A 15,766-nucleotide genomic window follows, 5' to 3' on the forward strand; every position below is an offset into this window, starting at 1 on the left:
GACACCAACAAATGAATGAGCAAAGCTGGAGAGAGGGAGCCAGCCAGCCTCTCTGGCGCTGCCTCCAAGAGAGAAGCAGTTCAGCTCCACCCTCCCCAGTCAGCGAGTCACCTTTTTCCTGCACGCAGTCTGTGTGATGTCACATGCACTATGTTCTGGCGTGTGCATGTGATGTCACACATCCACATTACGGCAGCGGACACCCACAATCCTGAAGATGAGATGGCACCCCTGGGTATGTACATGTTCCCCTGTGGCTGCAGTGATGCTAGCTCAGAGAGTTGGAGGTTTTGTGCTTTCCATGTTGCCACCAACTTTGGCAAGATGAAACCTAATTAGGAGAAAGAATGGAATACCAAGATTCACTCTTAGCTAACACAGAAGCTAGCTGGCTGTATCAGCTCCATAATACTCAGAGCAGACCCACTAAAATCAATGAAGTTAGTAATGACTAACATCATCAAAAATATTTTGCCAAAATGTAACAGATGAAAAAAAATTGGACCGTTTTACTTGGATGTAAGTGAAATTGCTTATATTGGGAACACCATCAAAAAATCCTGCAAACACTCTCCAAACTTCTGAAAACCCTTGAAAAACCCTTAAATCCACCAAACTCCACCACAATCTCTCCGTCCAATCCTCCTTGCTCAAACTCCACTTCTCCACAGGCTTCAATGGTCAGTGCAAGGACTTTCAAAGGCTCGTGGGATTGGTAGGTGCCGTTTTTGCCCTTTTTCTAGTTACTTTCAGGTTTGCAGTGATGCACACATGCACAGTTGTGTGCATACTGAATGTGTGTAAAATGGTCCTTGCCTGTAGAGTCTTGGTGTGAAAATCTGCAGATTAAGACTACTGAAATCCTCTAAATTTGAAGAGGTTATAAACATAGTTCTTTAGAGCTGAGATGTCCAGCCTGCCTAAACCGAAGAGCCCAGCTAACACGAGAAGCGATTGTAACCAAGCAACACACACTTACCCCGAGATCCCCTTGTGTAGTCTAAGAGAATGGACACTCTTAAGTTGGAAGACCCACATTCCTGCAATGACCTTTCCAAAGCAACTTCAATGCAATCCACCTGAAGACAATATAAGACCAAAACTTATATACAGGGAAAATCCAATTTTATGAGCACACACTATTCCTAAGCCTTCATAGTTTTCCCTAATTGGTACAGCTATCTCTGCTAGGCATCTGCCTATTCACCCACGCAAAAGGGGGGCAAAATTAATAGTTCCCATCACTGCAGGTTGTATATATTCTCCCATCACAGGAATGTTAACACTGTGCAAACAAAGATTAAAACAGTCACAAGACACAGAGAACACAATTTAGGGCCCTTCATCTATTTAACAGTTTAGGGCTCTCGTTGTAGACTATCATTAAGTTATTTCTTCCAAAGGCTCCTCATTAGTCCAAAGGCAGGCTGCAGAAAAGTTGTCACTGTAGGATAGAATAATGTACTGTAGCAAAGATGAAAAAAGAATGTGTGAATAGACCAGTTCTTACAGCAGATATATATGGCACACTGGCATGCCTGGCATCAATGTCAGGATGTTTTGCCTTCATTTTTCCAAGCTGACAGATCTACCATGAAAAGCCCACAGGACAAAGATGGCAGAGATGAAAGAAGGGAAGGTGAAAGGTAGAGATCTGTGAATTAAGGAGTTAGAAAAAGGAGGCTATGTACAACACTGAAGAAGAGCTAAAGAGGACATCTCTTAACTGATTATTTCTCAGGTATCTGTGGCCCGCTCTCTGCAGCTCAAACACTTACTAATTCCTGTTCCAGAGGTCCTGTTCCAAGGTAGAGGGAAGCCAAAACCACTCGCCGCTTGGCCGTCTTTATCTGTCCCTGAGAAAGAGAGAAAAGTTTAGATTCACTGATTTGTCTGTCATGTGAAGCCCTCAAGTTCCTCCCAAAATCTACTCAATCCAGTACTTAAAAGTGAAAAATTCTGCTTTATCTATCAGTATGTCTCTTCCTTTTTGTATCAAAGTGAGCACACAAAAAGCTTACAGCATACCTCATTGCATTTTAGGACAAATATCTCTTGATCAGAGTGGACAAGGCAGCATTCCTATTGCTTTCACTTGACAGGTCCAAGATTTAACATATCTAGCTGCCTCATACTGAGCCAGACTATAAAGCTACTACTATTTACTATGACTGGCAGTGGCTCTCCAAGTTTTTAGAAAAGGGTCTTTTCCTAATCCTGCTACCTTAACTTTTATTTTATTTTTTTTTACACAAATGACAGGAATTGAACCAAGTGCCTTAAAACAGCCAAGCCTCTCCTGCCTCACCATACGTGGTCAAATGGATTTTTTCTCCCCACACTTAGTTTCTTAAGATCCAATCCAGAGGAAAGTCATACGGGCTCAGTCACTAAGACTTACTGAATAAGGAATGATAAAGCAAGATCACTGTGATCCATAAGCTTGAAAAAACACTTTTAGGAGGAGTACTGCAGGAGCACAACTGTGTACTTCTGAAATTCTGGGTTGTCATTTTTTAACACAATAAATGGCAACAGAAACACATGAACGTTAAAAAAAAAAGCCCTGCCCGTCTACTCTTGCATTCTGTTTTCACAGTGGCCAGCAAGAAGAATATGGCAAACCTGCACACAGGACTTGAAAGCAATAATGGATGAAGAAAACGCATTTTGACATTGACGCTCTGTTGCACCCCTATTCCCAAAGTCACACGCTGGAGACATGCCAAATCACCTTCATAAGTTCGTAGAATTCAGTCGGAGAGGAAAGCACCTTAACATGGGAACTGGCAATTCCAAACTCTGGGACGAGGTTTCGGATCCACTGAAATCTATGGGATCCCTCAGGGCAGAGGCAGCAAGGTGGGGCTGTTAGCTGAGGAATAGTAGGAGAGAGCAGCGGGGCCAACAGCAGCCATGATGATCTAATAAGGAGAAAGAAGTGGGGTGAGTTGCATACATTAAATTTTATTCTCCTTTATATTGCCTCCAGGTGTGTGAGCAAGGGGGTAGTCAAGCCTGAAGCATTACACATCTGCCTTTCACCTCCATTACTCACAGCTGGGCAATTTTTGCCAAGAAGGGGAACAGCAGGCTGTAGACAAAGGAAGGAAGGCAGACCTGAGCTGTATGTTAATAACTTCCTTTCAAGGCTAAAGAGGAGGCTCTGCGGACAGTAGTAAAGCTGACCCACAACTGTGTAACAGCAACAGAATGCACTGTAAAAAGACAGTGGCCAGAGTAGCAACACCCAAGGTGACAGACTGCAGTGATCACTTCATGTTTCAGCTCTTGAAATAACAATACTATAGTCCTATTCAGCCTTTCACAGGGTTATACAGTGGTACTTAAGAACTTAATTCGTTCTGGAGGTCCATTCCTAACCTGAAACTGTTCTTAACCTGAAGCACCACTTTAGCTAATGGGGCCTCCCGCTTGCCATCGCACTGCCGCTGCGCAATTTCTGTTCTCATCCTGAAGCAAATTTCTTAACCCAAGGTACTATTTCTGGGTTAGCGGAGTCTGTAGCCTGAAGCGTCTGTAACCTGAAGCGTCTGTAACTCAAGGTACTGCTGTATGCAACTGAGCAATTGCATTCACTGAACTTTCACAAGTGCAATAGCTTTCACAAGGAAACATCCACTCCCTCCCCTCCATGCACCCAAATCTGCTGTGGAGTTCCTCTCTACCCCCACCTCACCAGCAGATATTGGTGCAGTGCAAGGGGAACAGAGGGAAAGGGGAGGGGTAGTTCTGTTGCACTTGCAAAAGTTGCTCTGCTTGCACAACGACCGAGGGCCCATCTGCACTATACATTTAAAGCAGTATCATACCAGAATCCTGGGAATTGTAAAGGATGAATGGAGTTGTTAGGAAACCCTCTTCTGCTCACAGATCCACAATTTCCAAAGTTCTCTGGAAAGAGGGATTGCTTGGAACTGTAGCTCTGTGAGGAAAAGAAGGAACACCTAACAACTCCCAGCACCCTTAACAAACTACAGTTCCCAGGACTCTTTGGGGAAAGCTGTGACTGTTTAAAGTGGTATGATGCTGCTTTACATTTATCATGCAGATGGTGCCTTAGCGGGATTCAACCTTTAAATTATAGCTATAGAGAGTGCATGCGCTAGCGGCACCTCTCTACCCCCCCCCCCAACCTTCCTGTGTTGAATGGGAAATCTAAAGGGGAAATCTAAATGTGTTTAGTTGAACATGGTTACAGTTGTCCCTGCAACTGGGAACCCTGATTGTGGGGAGGACTGGAAGTGAATTCAACCAAACACCGAATGCACTCAGAATCCCCCTTTAGCCCTTCCCACTCAACAAAGAAATGTCAGAAGCGGCTGGTCAGCATGTGTGTTCCTTCTACGGATATAATTTAAGAACATCTGAATAGGGCTATTCTTTTGGTGTACTTCAATTTCAACGGATTGTTTATATTGTACCCTAGTTATCTTTACTGCATAAATATGGTTTCATTTTCATCTAGGAAGTTTGAGCTTCTCTCTGGTATTTATTCCAAAAGGACCACATGTAGGAGATCACAACATAATCCTTGGTGGAAATAGATCCACTATTAGAAAACTACTACAAGCTACAACACAACAAACATCAAAGCTGGAGGCAGGGAAGAAATGTGCCAGCATCCGGTTTCAAGGCCCTGGCATTATTACAGCCATGGCTTGTATTTTGAGAAGGATACAGAGACAAACCAAAAAAGACAGTTGAGCTCAGAGGAAATAACATGCTTAGCAATGGACTCCTCTGGGAGGAAGGGCAGGATATAAATTTAATAAATAATTTTTAAAATAAATAACGTTAACTAACTGTACATTAGCAAACCATTTCCTAACAGAGACACCATCCTCTCAGTATATAAGCTTATGAGCAGCTGAATCCCACACTGCTCCATCAATGTGAATCTGCTTCAACGTGCATGACCTTTACCAGAACTTTATGAGGAACTCAGGGTTATGAGGAACTCTTGGTCCAAAGCTCAAGTGACCACAGATTCCAGGAAGATGATTTCACTTATTTACTTCATGATAAAACACTGAATCTTCACAAGGTTTGCATGCATCCTTGCACAAAAAAACCCCAGACAGTTTGCCATTGCATTTCCCAGAAAGCCCACCGGTTTGTCACTGCCTATTCATCACAATGGAGATCTGACTCAGAGTGTGGAAGAATTCCTAGCAATTTCGTTTTTCAACAGTTTGTGAGGACTGGGCATTGCTTTGGCAATACTGAGTTACAGTAATCTGGAGGGAAAGTTTCTATTCTCCTTAAACTGAAAAGGAGAACTTTAAGAAATACTGCCCTTGTCCTGTCTGTGAACAGGCAACTGAAGAGCAGCAAACTAGCAAGGTGACACTGGTTTATCTACCTGTATTTATTAAACATGAAGCACATTCAAATGCCTTTTCAAACGCCCAAAACAACTTGATAAGGAACATGGTTTTGGTGCATTGTGGGAATCCACCCTCCCTCCCTTTTATCAACATCATGGCTACACTTAAATGCATGTGCACAGAAACAATATCAACACAATTTGTGCTTGTCCACTTATATAACATGATCAACAATATATTCTCTCAGTGATCCCTAACAGTAACTTGCAATTTCCTTCTGCGAATGGGGGGGCGGGGGGAGAGAATCACACCTCTCAAACACGAACTTTATTCTAATACAAGCAGAGCAGGACAATACATGGGGCCCAGGGATCTTTAATCCGCTTTATCTTCGTGAATAGAGTTAAGACTACCCTGAGGCTTGTGTTTTGCTGATGAGAACATCTCCCATTTTAAGAAATTTATGCAGATAGCTAAGAGTTCAAAGATGTCTTCTTTCAACACATGTAAGAGACTACACACAGCAGAGCTTCTTATTTCCTTTCCACAGAACAGAATGCTATCTTGCAATCACCTTTTAAAGCTTTCTCAATAGTCAAGAATCATCCAAAACTGAAATGCAGAATGGGAAGATACTGTTCCAAGTCCAAAAAGGGGAACTGTCTGGAAGCACACACGGATCTCTTCTTTATATTTCAGAGCTTTTAATAACTGCCTTTTCAACCCAACTACCCACTCCTCCCAGTAATTAAAACTTCTCTGGGGACACACAGTAAGTGTCAAAATCATAAAACTATAAAACACTGAACAAGCAACTAGCAACAGAGAATAAAATCACTACAGAAAACTTAACAGGACCAGAAATTCCACAGATCTTAGAACTTCAATAAATATCTTTAGTCAGTAAAAGATTTAAGATTGGTGTGACATCCAAGTCAGTGCAACTGAAATCATTGTGTTGTATCTAACAAGGTTGCCCCCTTAACAAAGGAACTTCTTTCTGCCTGTGCAGTAGCTCTTCCTCTCCAACTCTTCTTCATGCATGCCCACCCCCAATTTGCTCACAAGTATTGCAGGAATCTAAGAACAGATTTTGGGGATGGGGTGCAGGAAGAGGAGAGCAAGAGGAAGTCCTATTGCACAGGTGGAAGTCCATGCAAAAGGGATGACTTTGTTGGATACAACCCACTGGACTCAAATTACTTAAGTCCATTGATTTCAATGGGTTGACTCTATGACTAGCACTGATCATACCCAACAGAGATTACAAAGGCTGGGAAAATACCTGGTCTGAAGGCACAAGACATCATCACATCGCTGAAGCTAAGTAAATCTGGATCTGGTCAGTGCCTGGGTGGAAGCCACGCATAGAGGTTTTATTTACAATTAAGCTGGCTACAAATTATGTTAAATAAATACACACTGCCTTGAATAAATTATAGATGTAAGAAAAGAAAACAAAGATCTTCGGCAGGCACAGCAAATATGAAGTTGTGAGACAAGCCTCTCAAGTGAGGGTGCCACAAAACATACTGTAGTGGAATTAGGGTGATTAAACAGGGCAACTATTTCTGCTAAAATAGATAAACTTAAAGACTTGGTTTGCATCTTACACAAAACCATACCATGGCTTAATGCGAATGTGCAGGTTCCTGGAGAGGAAATTGTGGCCACTTTGTTCTTCCTCCAGCCCTGCCGCTGCTGCACTGCTGTGAGCTTAACCATGGTATGGCTCAGTATGCCATCCAAACCAGGCTCATAATTTGTCTTACTCCAGTCAAATTACAACCTGTACACTTAGAACAAACCTTTGTTACAACTCTGTCTGGAGCAAGACAAAAGATAAGCCCAGTATCACACTGAGACAAACCATGGCTTAGCTCACAGCAGCAGGACCAGATGAATAGCAAAGCAGCCAGTGTTCAAAACTCCCATTGTTTTAGGCGCATTTTGCAACAGAAATTAGCGTGAGCAGTTTCTGAGCTCTGGGAGCAGTACTGCGCCTAAGATTTCAGTTTAAAACTGCAGAGTGGAAGGAAATGAGCTTTTCTGCCTCCCCATTTCCAGCTACTCTCTGAAGACTGGAGAAGAGACCCTCTTATGAATATTAGGGGGGTGGGCAGGGGAAAATGTGAAAAATGAATGTAATATTTTAGCTGCAGTTCATTCATTTTCAGCTCTGTATTCTTGTTATAAAAAGTGTGCCTTGGCATTCCGTTGTTGTGCCCAGAACCTAGATGCCATTTAGCTCATGGCTTTCCTATCTCAGTTTCTAACACTGAAAGCAGCAGCATAGTTTCTACACACTATGGGTTTGATTTAGTGCATTATGCAAACTGAGCCAAAGCAACTGAAAGTGGGCTACCTAAAAAAATAAATGCCACCTGTAGACCAAATATTGAGCCTCCATGGCTCAACCATGAAGTGGTAATGCAGTTCTTTAAATAAAACAGCTAGCTGATCCCATATTATCAACCTGGTGGGCTAATCCAGAAAGCAATTCTTTAGCCAGCATAAATGCAGTATCAAAATTACCTAGGGAGGGGGAAAGAATTGAATAAGGGGTGTCTGTCTATCGCTTGAATTTGAAGTATCTGCTATTTATAAATCTGGGGGTTTTGGAAGATCTATTTTTAGGAAGTGGGTCTTTGACTAATATCGCGACAAAGTGAGCTCAAGTACCACAATTCTTGTTAAACCTCAGCTTCTTCGGCAGACAGGAGAAGAGAGATTGCATGATATCTCAGTGTGCATCACCCACACAGAAGCCACAACATAGTGGCTTTTGCCAACAGCTCTTGATTCACTGGAATGCCTGAGTCTATATTACTGTATTTCTGCATAGGCTGTGACTGAATCTGGGAAACTAGTTTTATTGTTAACATTCTGATGCAATGAACAACAAAGGCTTGAGGGTAACTTCCTTAAAGTAAGAAGGCTGGGTGTGAACATGTGGCCTGAGACTTTTGCTTTCCCTTGTTTTAACTGAGTCATGCTTACTGGATGCTACAAATAGTTTGAGTATTCACCTTTTCCTCTTTCCCACAATTGCGTGGAAAACAGCTCAGATCAAAGAGCAAGCTGCTTCTAAAAGAAATATAGTAATTGTCATTACAAAAAAGTGCTATTGAAACGAAACCCTAGGAGTAAGATGCTAATTTACTCAAAACCCTGGCAGTAGTACCATCTATTCAACAAAACACAAAAATGACCTCATGTGGGTACATTTCCATATCCTGTGTTCCTGAAGATGATGAATAACCAAACGGTTGCTACATGACTGAAGTGTAGCATATACTTTCAGCACAAAACACAATCATATTTTTTAGCTGATTTATATAGCACCTTATAGAAAACAACTGCCCCCTTTAACGTAGTGTACAAACTTGCATAAATTACAACCATTCAATTAAAACTACATTAAACTTCCTTAAAAGTGAAGAACAGCAGTAACATGATTCTAAGAGGTAAATATGTTTAACCCATGTAACAATTTTATCCCCCTGAAGACAAGGAGATGCATATAACCTAAATTTCTATATTGCCATATCCTTGTGTGTAGGGGGCATAACATGGCTATAGACAATACAACCTAGAATTCTGTGATGAAATGCAAACCTTTTCAGACTAAATTGTACACATTTTAATAGATTACTTTAATTCAAATACTTTAACTTGGTTGCAAAATAAAGCTTTCATATGGTGTTAAGATAGGGACGGGGTGGTGCTGTGGGTTAAACCACAGAGCCTAGGACTTGCTGATCAGAATGTTGGCAGTTTGAATCCCCGCAACGGGGTGAGCTCCCGTTGCTCGGTCCCTGCTCCTGCCAACCTAGCAATTAGAAAGCACATCAAAGTGCAAGTAGATAAATAAGTACCGCTCCAGCGGGAAGGTAAACAGCGTTTCCATGCGCTGCTCTGGTTTGCCAGAAGCAGCTTAGTCATGCTGGCCACATGACCCGGAAGCTGCACGCCGGCTCCCTCGGTCAATAAAGCGAGATGAGCGCCACAACCCCAGAGTCGGTCACGACTGGACCTAATGGTCAGGGGTCCCTTTACCTTTATGGTGTTAAGAACAGTGTTAGAAAGCAAATAAGGTACTGTATGTTTAATTTGATTATTTAAAAAGAGAGAGAGAGAGAAGGCTGGGGTAAAAGAGCTACCTGGGGTTAAGAAGTCTGTGCAATACTCAACCATTTTGTATTTTCTCCACACAACCAGGAGGACAAGACATTTACTTATTCCCATGAAAGCCACTGGAAACTGTGTTAGAGATACAGATTCTGCAGATATGCTGTACAGATTTCAAGGCCTCCTGGGCCTCCTTGCTCAACAGACCACACTTAATCTATCCAACCGCTTTTCTAGCTATTGATTATTTATGGAAATTGGCAACAAAATAATTACTTGGGAGCCATCCAAAGGTTTGGGAGAGGGGCCAAGAGAGGACGTTTTCCAACAGAGAAATCATTGTTAATCGTTTAGGAATATATATTTTAAAAAGAAAAGATTTGTTTTGAATACAGTATGCTTTACTGTACACAGATGAGCTGGCATGAAGAGAAAAACTAGTCTAAGAACATCTGCTGAGAAAACAAAGAAATTATGCTAATCCAACATACTTCCTGTAACCCAAGCAGCAAGTAGTTTTTCCCAGATAATGCAAGACTCGCCATAAACAAATGCTATTCAGAAGCTTTCCTTCTCATATGCTAAAAAAACCAGGAACTTGTTCATTGTATGCAAAGCATTTTGTCCCATGCACACATTATGTTTTGTCCTCTAAGGAACCTGGCAAGTTAAGCCGCTGTTCCCATTATGCTGCTAAAATGGAGGATAACACACTGCAGCATTTTGCATTTGGCCCAGGATTTCCAAATTCCACAGTCAAGCCTCTAGACCACAATACTAATTAGAAAAGTTTGACTGAATCTTGAAGATGCTAAAGCATTACACAGATTCAAAAAACTATTACAAATGAAAACATGATGAAACGCTGGTGCATTTCATGGGCAATCAAAGAAAATTCAATCTTCTCTTTTTTCTTCTTCACCATCTAAATTTTATGCTGACAAGTTTAGTTTCTTGAGAAGGGGCAATTGTACAAAAGACTGTGACTTTATTTCCGAGAATCTCTTTCATGTATGGCATATGTGCATTATTGTTTTAATTGTTAGACACCATGGGAACCCTTGGGGCTGGAGACCAGCATATAAATGCTTGCAGCATTTAATGCTGCATCTCCAAAGCAAACATCTACAGTCTTTGCTTGCTATGTGAATTCTGGGAAAGTTCTGTAATTCAATACCCTGGGCAAAAAGCACCTGCTTTATGTGAAAACACCGGCAGAAATTTGTTTCTCCTGACCCTGCCACCTGAGCAGAGCAGCAATAATCAACAGGAAGAGGTTAATATTTTCCTTGAGATTTCAGTTGTTTTTGTAGCTTTAAATCAGCATACAAGATGTATGCACTCTTATTTATACATGGATGTTCCACATAGATTTGCTTTCTTACTGCTAGTAAAATGAAGGACAGGAACTTAAGGTAGGATTCACATAATGAACCCTATCAGCAGAAGCATGGTCTTCTGCTTAAACAACAGGGCTTTCTCCTCCCTCCCCCCTCCAAAATTGGCTCAGGGCAAGAGATCCCCCAGAACAAAGGGGGTGGGTTGATTATGCCAACAGAACATTGAACATAGCACAGTTTTGAATTCCATCCTTAGCTTCTTTGTAGTCAATGTTTACTGAGTCAAAAGATATTACAAATTTTAACATGAACCTTAATGAACTTCAAATGGGTACAGTTGCTGGATTACAGGAATAGCATAGCATGCAATTTTTAAAAATACCAAGCCTTGATTACTTATAATATAAAATAATTTATTAATTGTACCCTGCCCATCTGACTGAGTTGCCCCAGCCACTCTGGATGGCTTCCAACAGAAGGAAGAAATCTGTTGCTAACCCACGGGCAAAAAAATCACATGTAGGAAAGCACATTCCAGGTAGTGTTACCATGTTTAAATGGCCATATCCATGTGATATTCATAAAGTGTGGATTGGCATCCACTACAGTTTCATCTCCATATACCTGAAGGAGCGTCTCCACATTCTTTTGCTGGTTCCCTCACTGGAAGTTACAGGAAACCAGGCAGAAGGCCGCCCAGCACTATGGAATGCCATGCCATCAGATGTCAGAGAGATAAACAATTATCTGAAGGCAGTCCTGTATCGGGAAGTTTTTCATGTCTGATATTTTGTTGTGTTGTTATATTTCCTCCTTGTGTTCACCTTCACAACTTGGGTCTTCAGCTGTTGTTGGACTACAATTCCCATCATCCCTGACCACTGGTCCTGCTAGCTAGGGATGATCAGATGATCAGAGTTGTAGTTCAAACAACTGCTGGAGACCCAAGTTTGTGAAACATTGCTTTACTGTTTCATGTGACATGATTGGCATCTCATCCACGTGTATCCACTCTTATTTTTGTTCTCTATTTACCATCAACAGATAATGCTAGCCTTCCTAATTATGAAACAGTAAGTTGGATGCTTACTAATTCTCTCTATTGTTACGGGATTTTCAATTACTGTGACGGGATTTTGAATGCAGCCTTAGGCTAAGTAACACAGAGTTCCAGTAACTGTGCAAAAATGGCCCATGGGAGGGTATGTCACAGTGACATAACATTGCCCTCACTCGTCTCTGCAACTAGTCTCCAGTCACTTCACTGTGGGAAAGAGAATTCATGATAATACAGGAAGCAAGTGGTATCCCATAATGTTTAAACCCCTAAATGTTAATTACTGGGGACATGCTAACAATTAATTTTAATTTTTATATTTAGAGCCTTGTTATATTTATATTGTCCTTTGTATTTCTGATATTTTTATGATCTGTGATATTGTGTGTGTGATGCTGGTCTGTGACCGTATTAATAAATTCATTCATTCATGATAATGAGAGAGTTTAATTTCAGGAATGCGCTCCAAAGTCTCGTCAGTTTCATCACCTGCTCTTTGAAATCTTTGCAAACTATTCTGGGCTTCTTTGGGAGGCAGAGTAGGATATAAATCTAATAAAATTAATTATCAGAACGTGGGCCAAATGTTGCACAGACAACCACTGCTGTTTTATACCGATCATTACACATAAAAACAATTAAAGATTCTTTATCAATTTTTATCACTTTTTATCAAAGCACAAGCTTTCAGGGACCCAAGCTCACTTTATCAGATGCATGAAGTCTTAGTTGGCAGTTACAGTATCTAAAGGAGAAGATTATTAAGTGAGAGTTGAATGGCAACAAGGTGCAAAAATTACAGTGACAATTAGAGCTTAAATATATGTTACACAGGAACATATTTTATATTCTGCAAGAGCAGATTGCTGATAATTGCTTGGACTACTGTATTCACACGTCTAGGCAGAGAACCATGAGCAAGAATCAGTCATAAGACAGATATCCAACAAATGGATATGTATTGTGATAAAAATTCTTTGTTTCATTTTAACAAACAAGCAACGGCATTGAACTTATTGATGAATTGCAACTCAACAGTTTCACTTGTTTCAAGCTGCGTTCTTCCTTTGAAGTACCTATGTTCTAGAATGGACACTTTTAAAGTCAGTTACAGAATGTCCTGGGAGGCTGAAATGTTCTCACACTGATTTATTTCAGATGGCAATTTTCCTCAGGACACTCTGTAACTGACTTTAAGGTGGTCATTCTGGAACAGCAAAACTAAAGGCAACTGTTTAAAAGATATAAATGAGTGCACCTAGTGGACATATGAAAATGGGTATGGGTTTACCACACTGAAAAATACGGTAAATGGTGTTTAGAGATCAAAACTCAAGCTCTAAGACTTGGGGAGTGTTGGGGGGGGGGAGGGACAAACAAAATGTCTGACAAACAATTCTAAAAAATGCAGTTGAAAAAATATATAACATTAGTTCTGAGAGAATTCCTGAAAATAGGAGCCAGGTACCAAAAACACACATGGCTCCATTATAGCATCCTGTTATTGCAAATCACCCTTAATGAAAAGCTCTGTGGAAGTTTTCACACCTAGTGTGACCCTATGTCATAGTCAGTCAGTCAAGTTTATTGCTTATAGCCAAAGGCTGCTGCAATGTAAGTCATTGTCTCATGGCCAAATGAGATGCCCTAGCCTGCTGTTTCCTCCATTAACCAGTAAAAAACAGTAGCATATCACTCCCACAGAATATATTCTCTCACAAATATATGTTAATCATATATTATTAACCTTATCAATTTGATAACCCATGTTTGGAGCAACTGTATAACTATATAAGCTCTTTTCAGGAATTCTGCAAATTACAATAGGGTGGGGGGGGGAGGTTCTAACAAGAAAAAGCACACTAGTTACAATCTCCTCCATACTACTACTTATTGCCTTCCATAGTTCTTGAAAAGGGCAAATAGCCTTGACATTCCTTAGGATCTATTATGATATGTTATGTATCATCTTACCCTGTGCTTTTGTTTAAAAAATGTTTAGGGGTACTCTCATTTTCTCAAGAAAATCAGCATTTTATAGTCCAAATCGAGGGAAATAAATACAGTAAATGGACAAAAGTATAAAGATGTTTAGGTGTACGCGTACCCCTGCGCCCCCCCCCCCAGAAAAAAGCACTGATTTTACCTGAACATGAACATGTAAAAGAAATCCAAAGTTGAATTTAGCCACAGATCAGGGGAAACTGTTTCTAGTTAGTTACAGAATGCTAGTAAATTTGACATATGAAAGAGAGCAACCGATACCAGAGATGCAAAACAGAGAAAACGTTGATTCACAAGCATTACTATTTTGGCTGCCCCAAACTGTCTGAAACAGATAAAGGTAAGTTTCTGGTATATTGTTAAGTAAATGAGTGAAGAGTGGGTTGATAGTAATGAACATGCCAAAAATGATGTCTCATTCTTCCAAAGTAAATTCTTGAGAGAAGTTATGTCATAGCACCAAATTCATTATTTCACACTGAACCCATTACATCTGCAGCTGACAGTTATGTGAAGTTTGAGAGCATTACTATATTTTTTTTATTTATATATGCTTTTGCACAGAAACAAAAAAAGCAGCCAAACTTCCGCAGTAACCTAACAACCAAATGAGCACTCCAGCTGTGCTTCTCCAGTCCTTCACTTTTGCATTTTTAAGGTTTACGAAGAAAATAAAAAGCCTGCTGCCAGATGGCTACAGAAACAGCAGAAAGCCCGAGGGGACCTTTCCAAATAGCTGACATAAAAAAGATTGCAGTACAAGAAGAAAATCATAAAACAAGTGGAGAATAAGCTGCCTTGGGACATAAATATAGTTGCAACACTAATATGTCAAAAATGAGCAAAATAAGCACTGGATTCATTGATCAAGAAAAGTCAAATAAACATGGCTACTTACATGCAGGAGCAAGGTTTAATTTTGCAGCCCAACTCTGAAACTAATGCCAACCAATCTCAAAAATCACTTCTTTTTTATTAAATATTTATTAACTTTCAAAAAAAAAGGTTATAAGGATTTGATGACAATATAGTTATATACAATTATAAATCAAAACCAGTAGTTCTATGTAGCCAGTCTCTCACACACACTGTAGCCCCCGCCTTAAATCTCCCTCCAACCACACCTCACACAATCTTTCAGCCCTTTCTGACGGACCTTTGTCATAGCCAGAAGATGGCAAATCAGCCACTCACACCTTGTATTACTGCTAAACCCTTTTTTGCCAATAAGCAGAGACACCTCCCAGCTCCATGCGCTATTCAAAGCATGTTTCTGTAGTCAGAGACATTACCAAGATCCTGAAACTTGGAAATATGAGTCGCTGGAGCTCACAGTGCTTGCCTCAAATACAAGGAGTATATTTTTACCCTTAAACCCTCCTCAAGTTCAAACTATACTCCAACCCAGAGACAATGTCCTAGTCTACTACCCAGCCATTCCCCATCTAAGCAGAAGGTATTCCCTTCTTCTTTCACCAGGCAAAATTACCTGTGGGAAAGGTAGTTTTCCCAAAGGCTACCACAGTACAGTATCAGTAGTTTATTGAGAAAACTACAAATCTGGACAAAATAAAAAAAAATCCTTCCAGTAGCACCTTAAATATCTGGAGAGCTGAAACAGCAAGGAAAATGCTATTCTTACTGTTTCTTCCCAGCTTGCCACCAGCACCACAGCATTAGCTAGTTGAGGAGGGAGAGAAGAGAGAGTGGCAGAAGAGTATTTGGTGATATCAGAAATACGCCAAACCATTTCCCAGTGGGGGCAGAAAAATATAGCTTCACTTATTTCCAAGTCAATTCAAGTGTGAGAGGCAGCTTGCCAAGTGCTACAATATCAAAATGGATGTTGGGCTAGATCAGGGGTAGGCAACCTAAGGCCCGTG

The 15,766-nt window shown here is 40.7% G+C and overlaps 1 protein-coding gene across 2 annotated transcripts in view; it reads right to left on the reverse strand.

Annotated features, from left to right (window-relative positions):
• Nucleotides 1-15,766, reverse strand: part of PGS1 (phosphatidylglycerophosphate synthase 1) — a 39,054-nt gene that overhangs the window by 19,922 nt on the left and 3,366 nt on the right. For both annotated transcript variants that reach the window (XM_081849718.1, XM_081849717.1), the window contains exons 2-4: nt 2,735-2,924; nt 1,779-1,856; nt 980-1,079 (exon numbers count right to left, since the gene is read on the reverse strand). In XM_081849718.1, coding sequence (XP_081705844.1) covers nt 980-1,079; nt 1,779-1,856; nt 2,735-2,924 — 368 coding nt within the window. The remainder of the gene's footprint in view (nt 1-979; nt 1,080-1,778; nt 1,857-2,734; nt 2,925-15,766) is intronic.

This window comes from Podarcis erhardii (genome assembly GCF_964252035.2).
Source record: "Podarcis erhardii genome assembly, chromosome: 2".
Classification (NCBI taxonomy): Eukaryota; Metazoa; Chordata; class Lepidosauria; order Squamata; family Lacertidae; genus Podarcis; species Podarcis erhardii.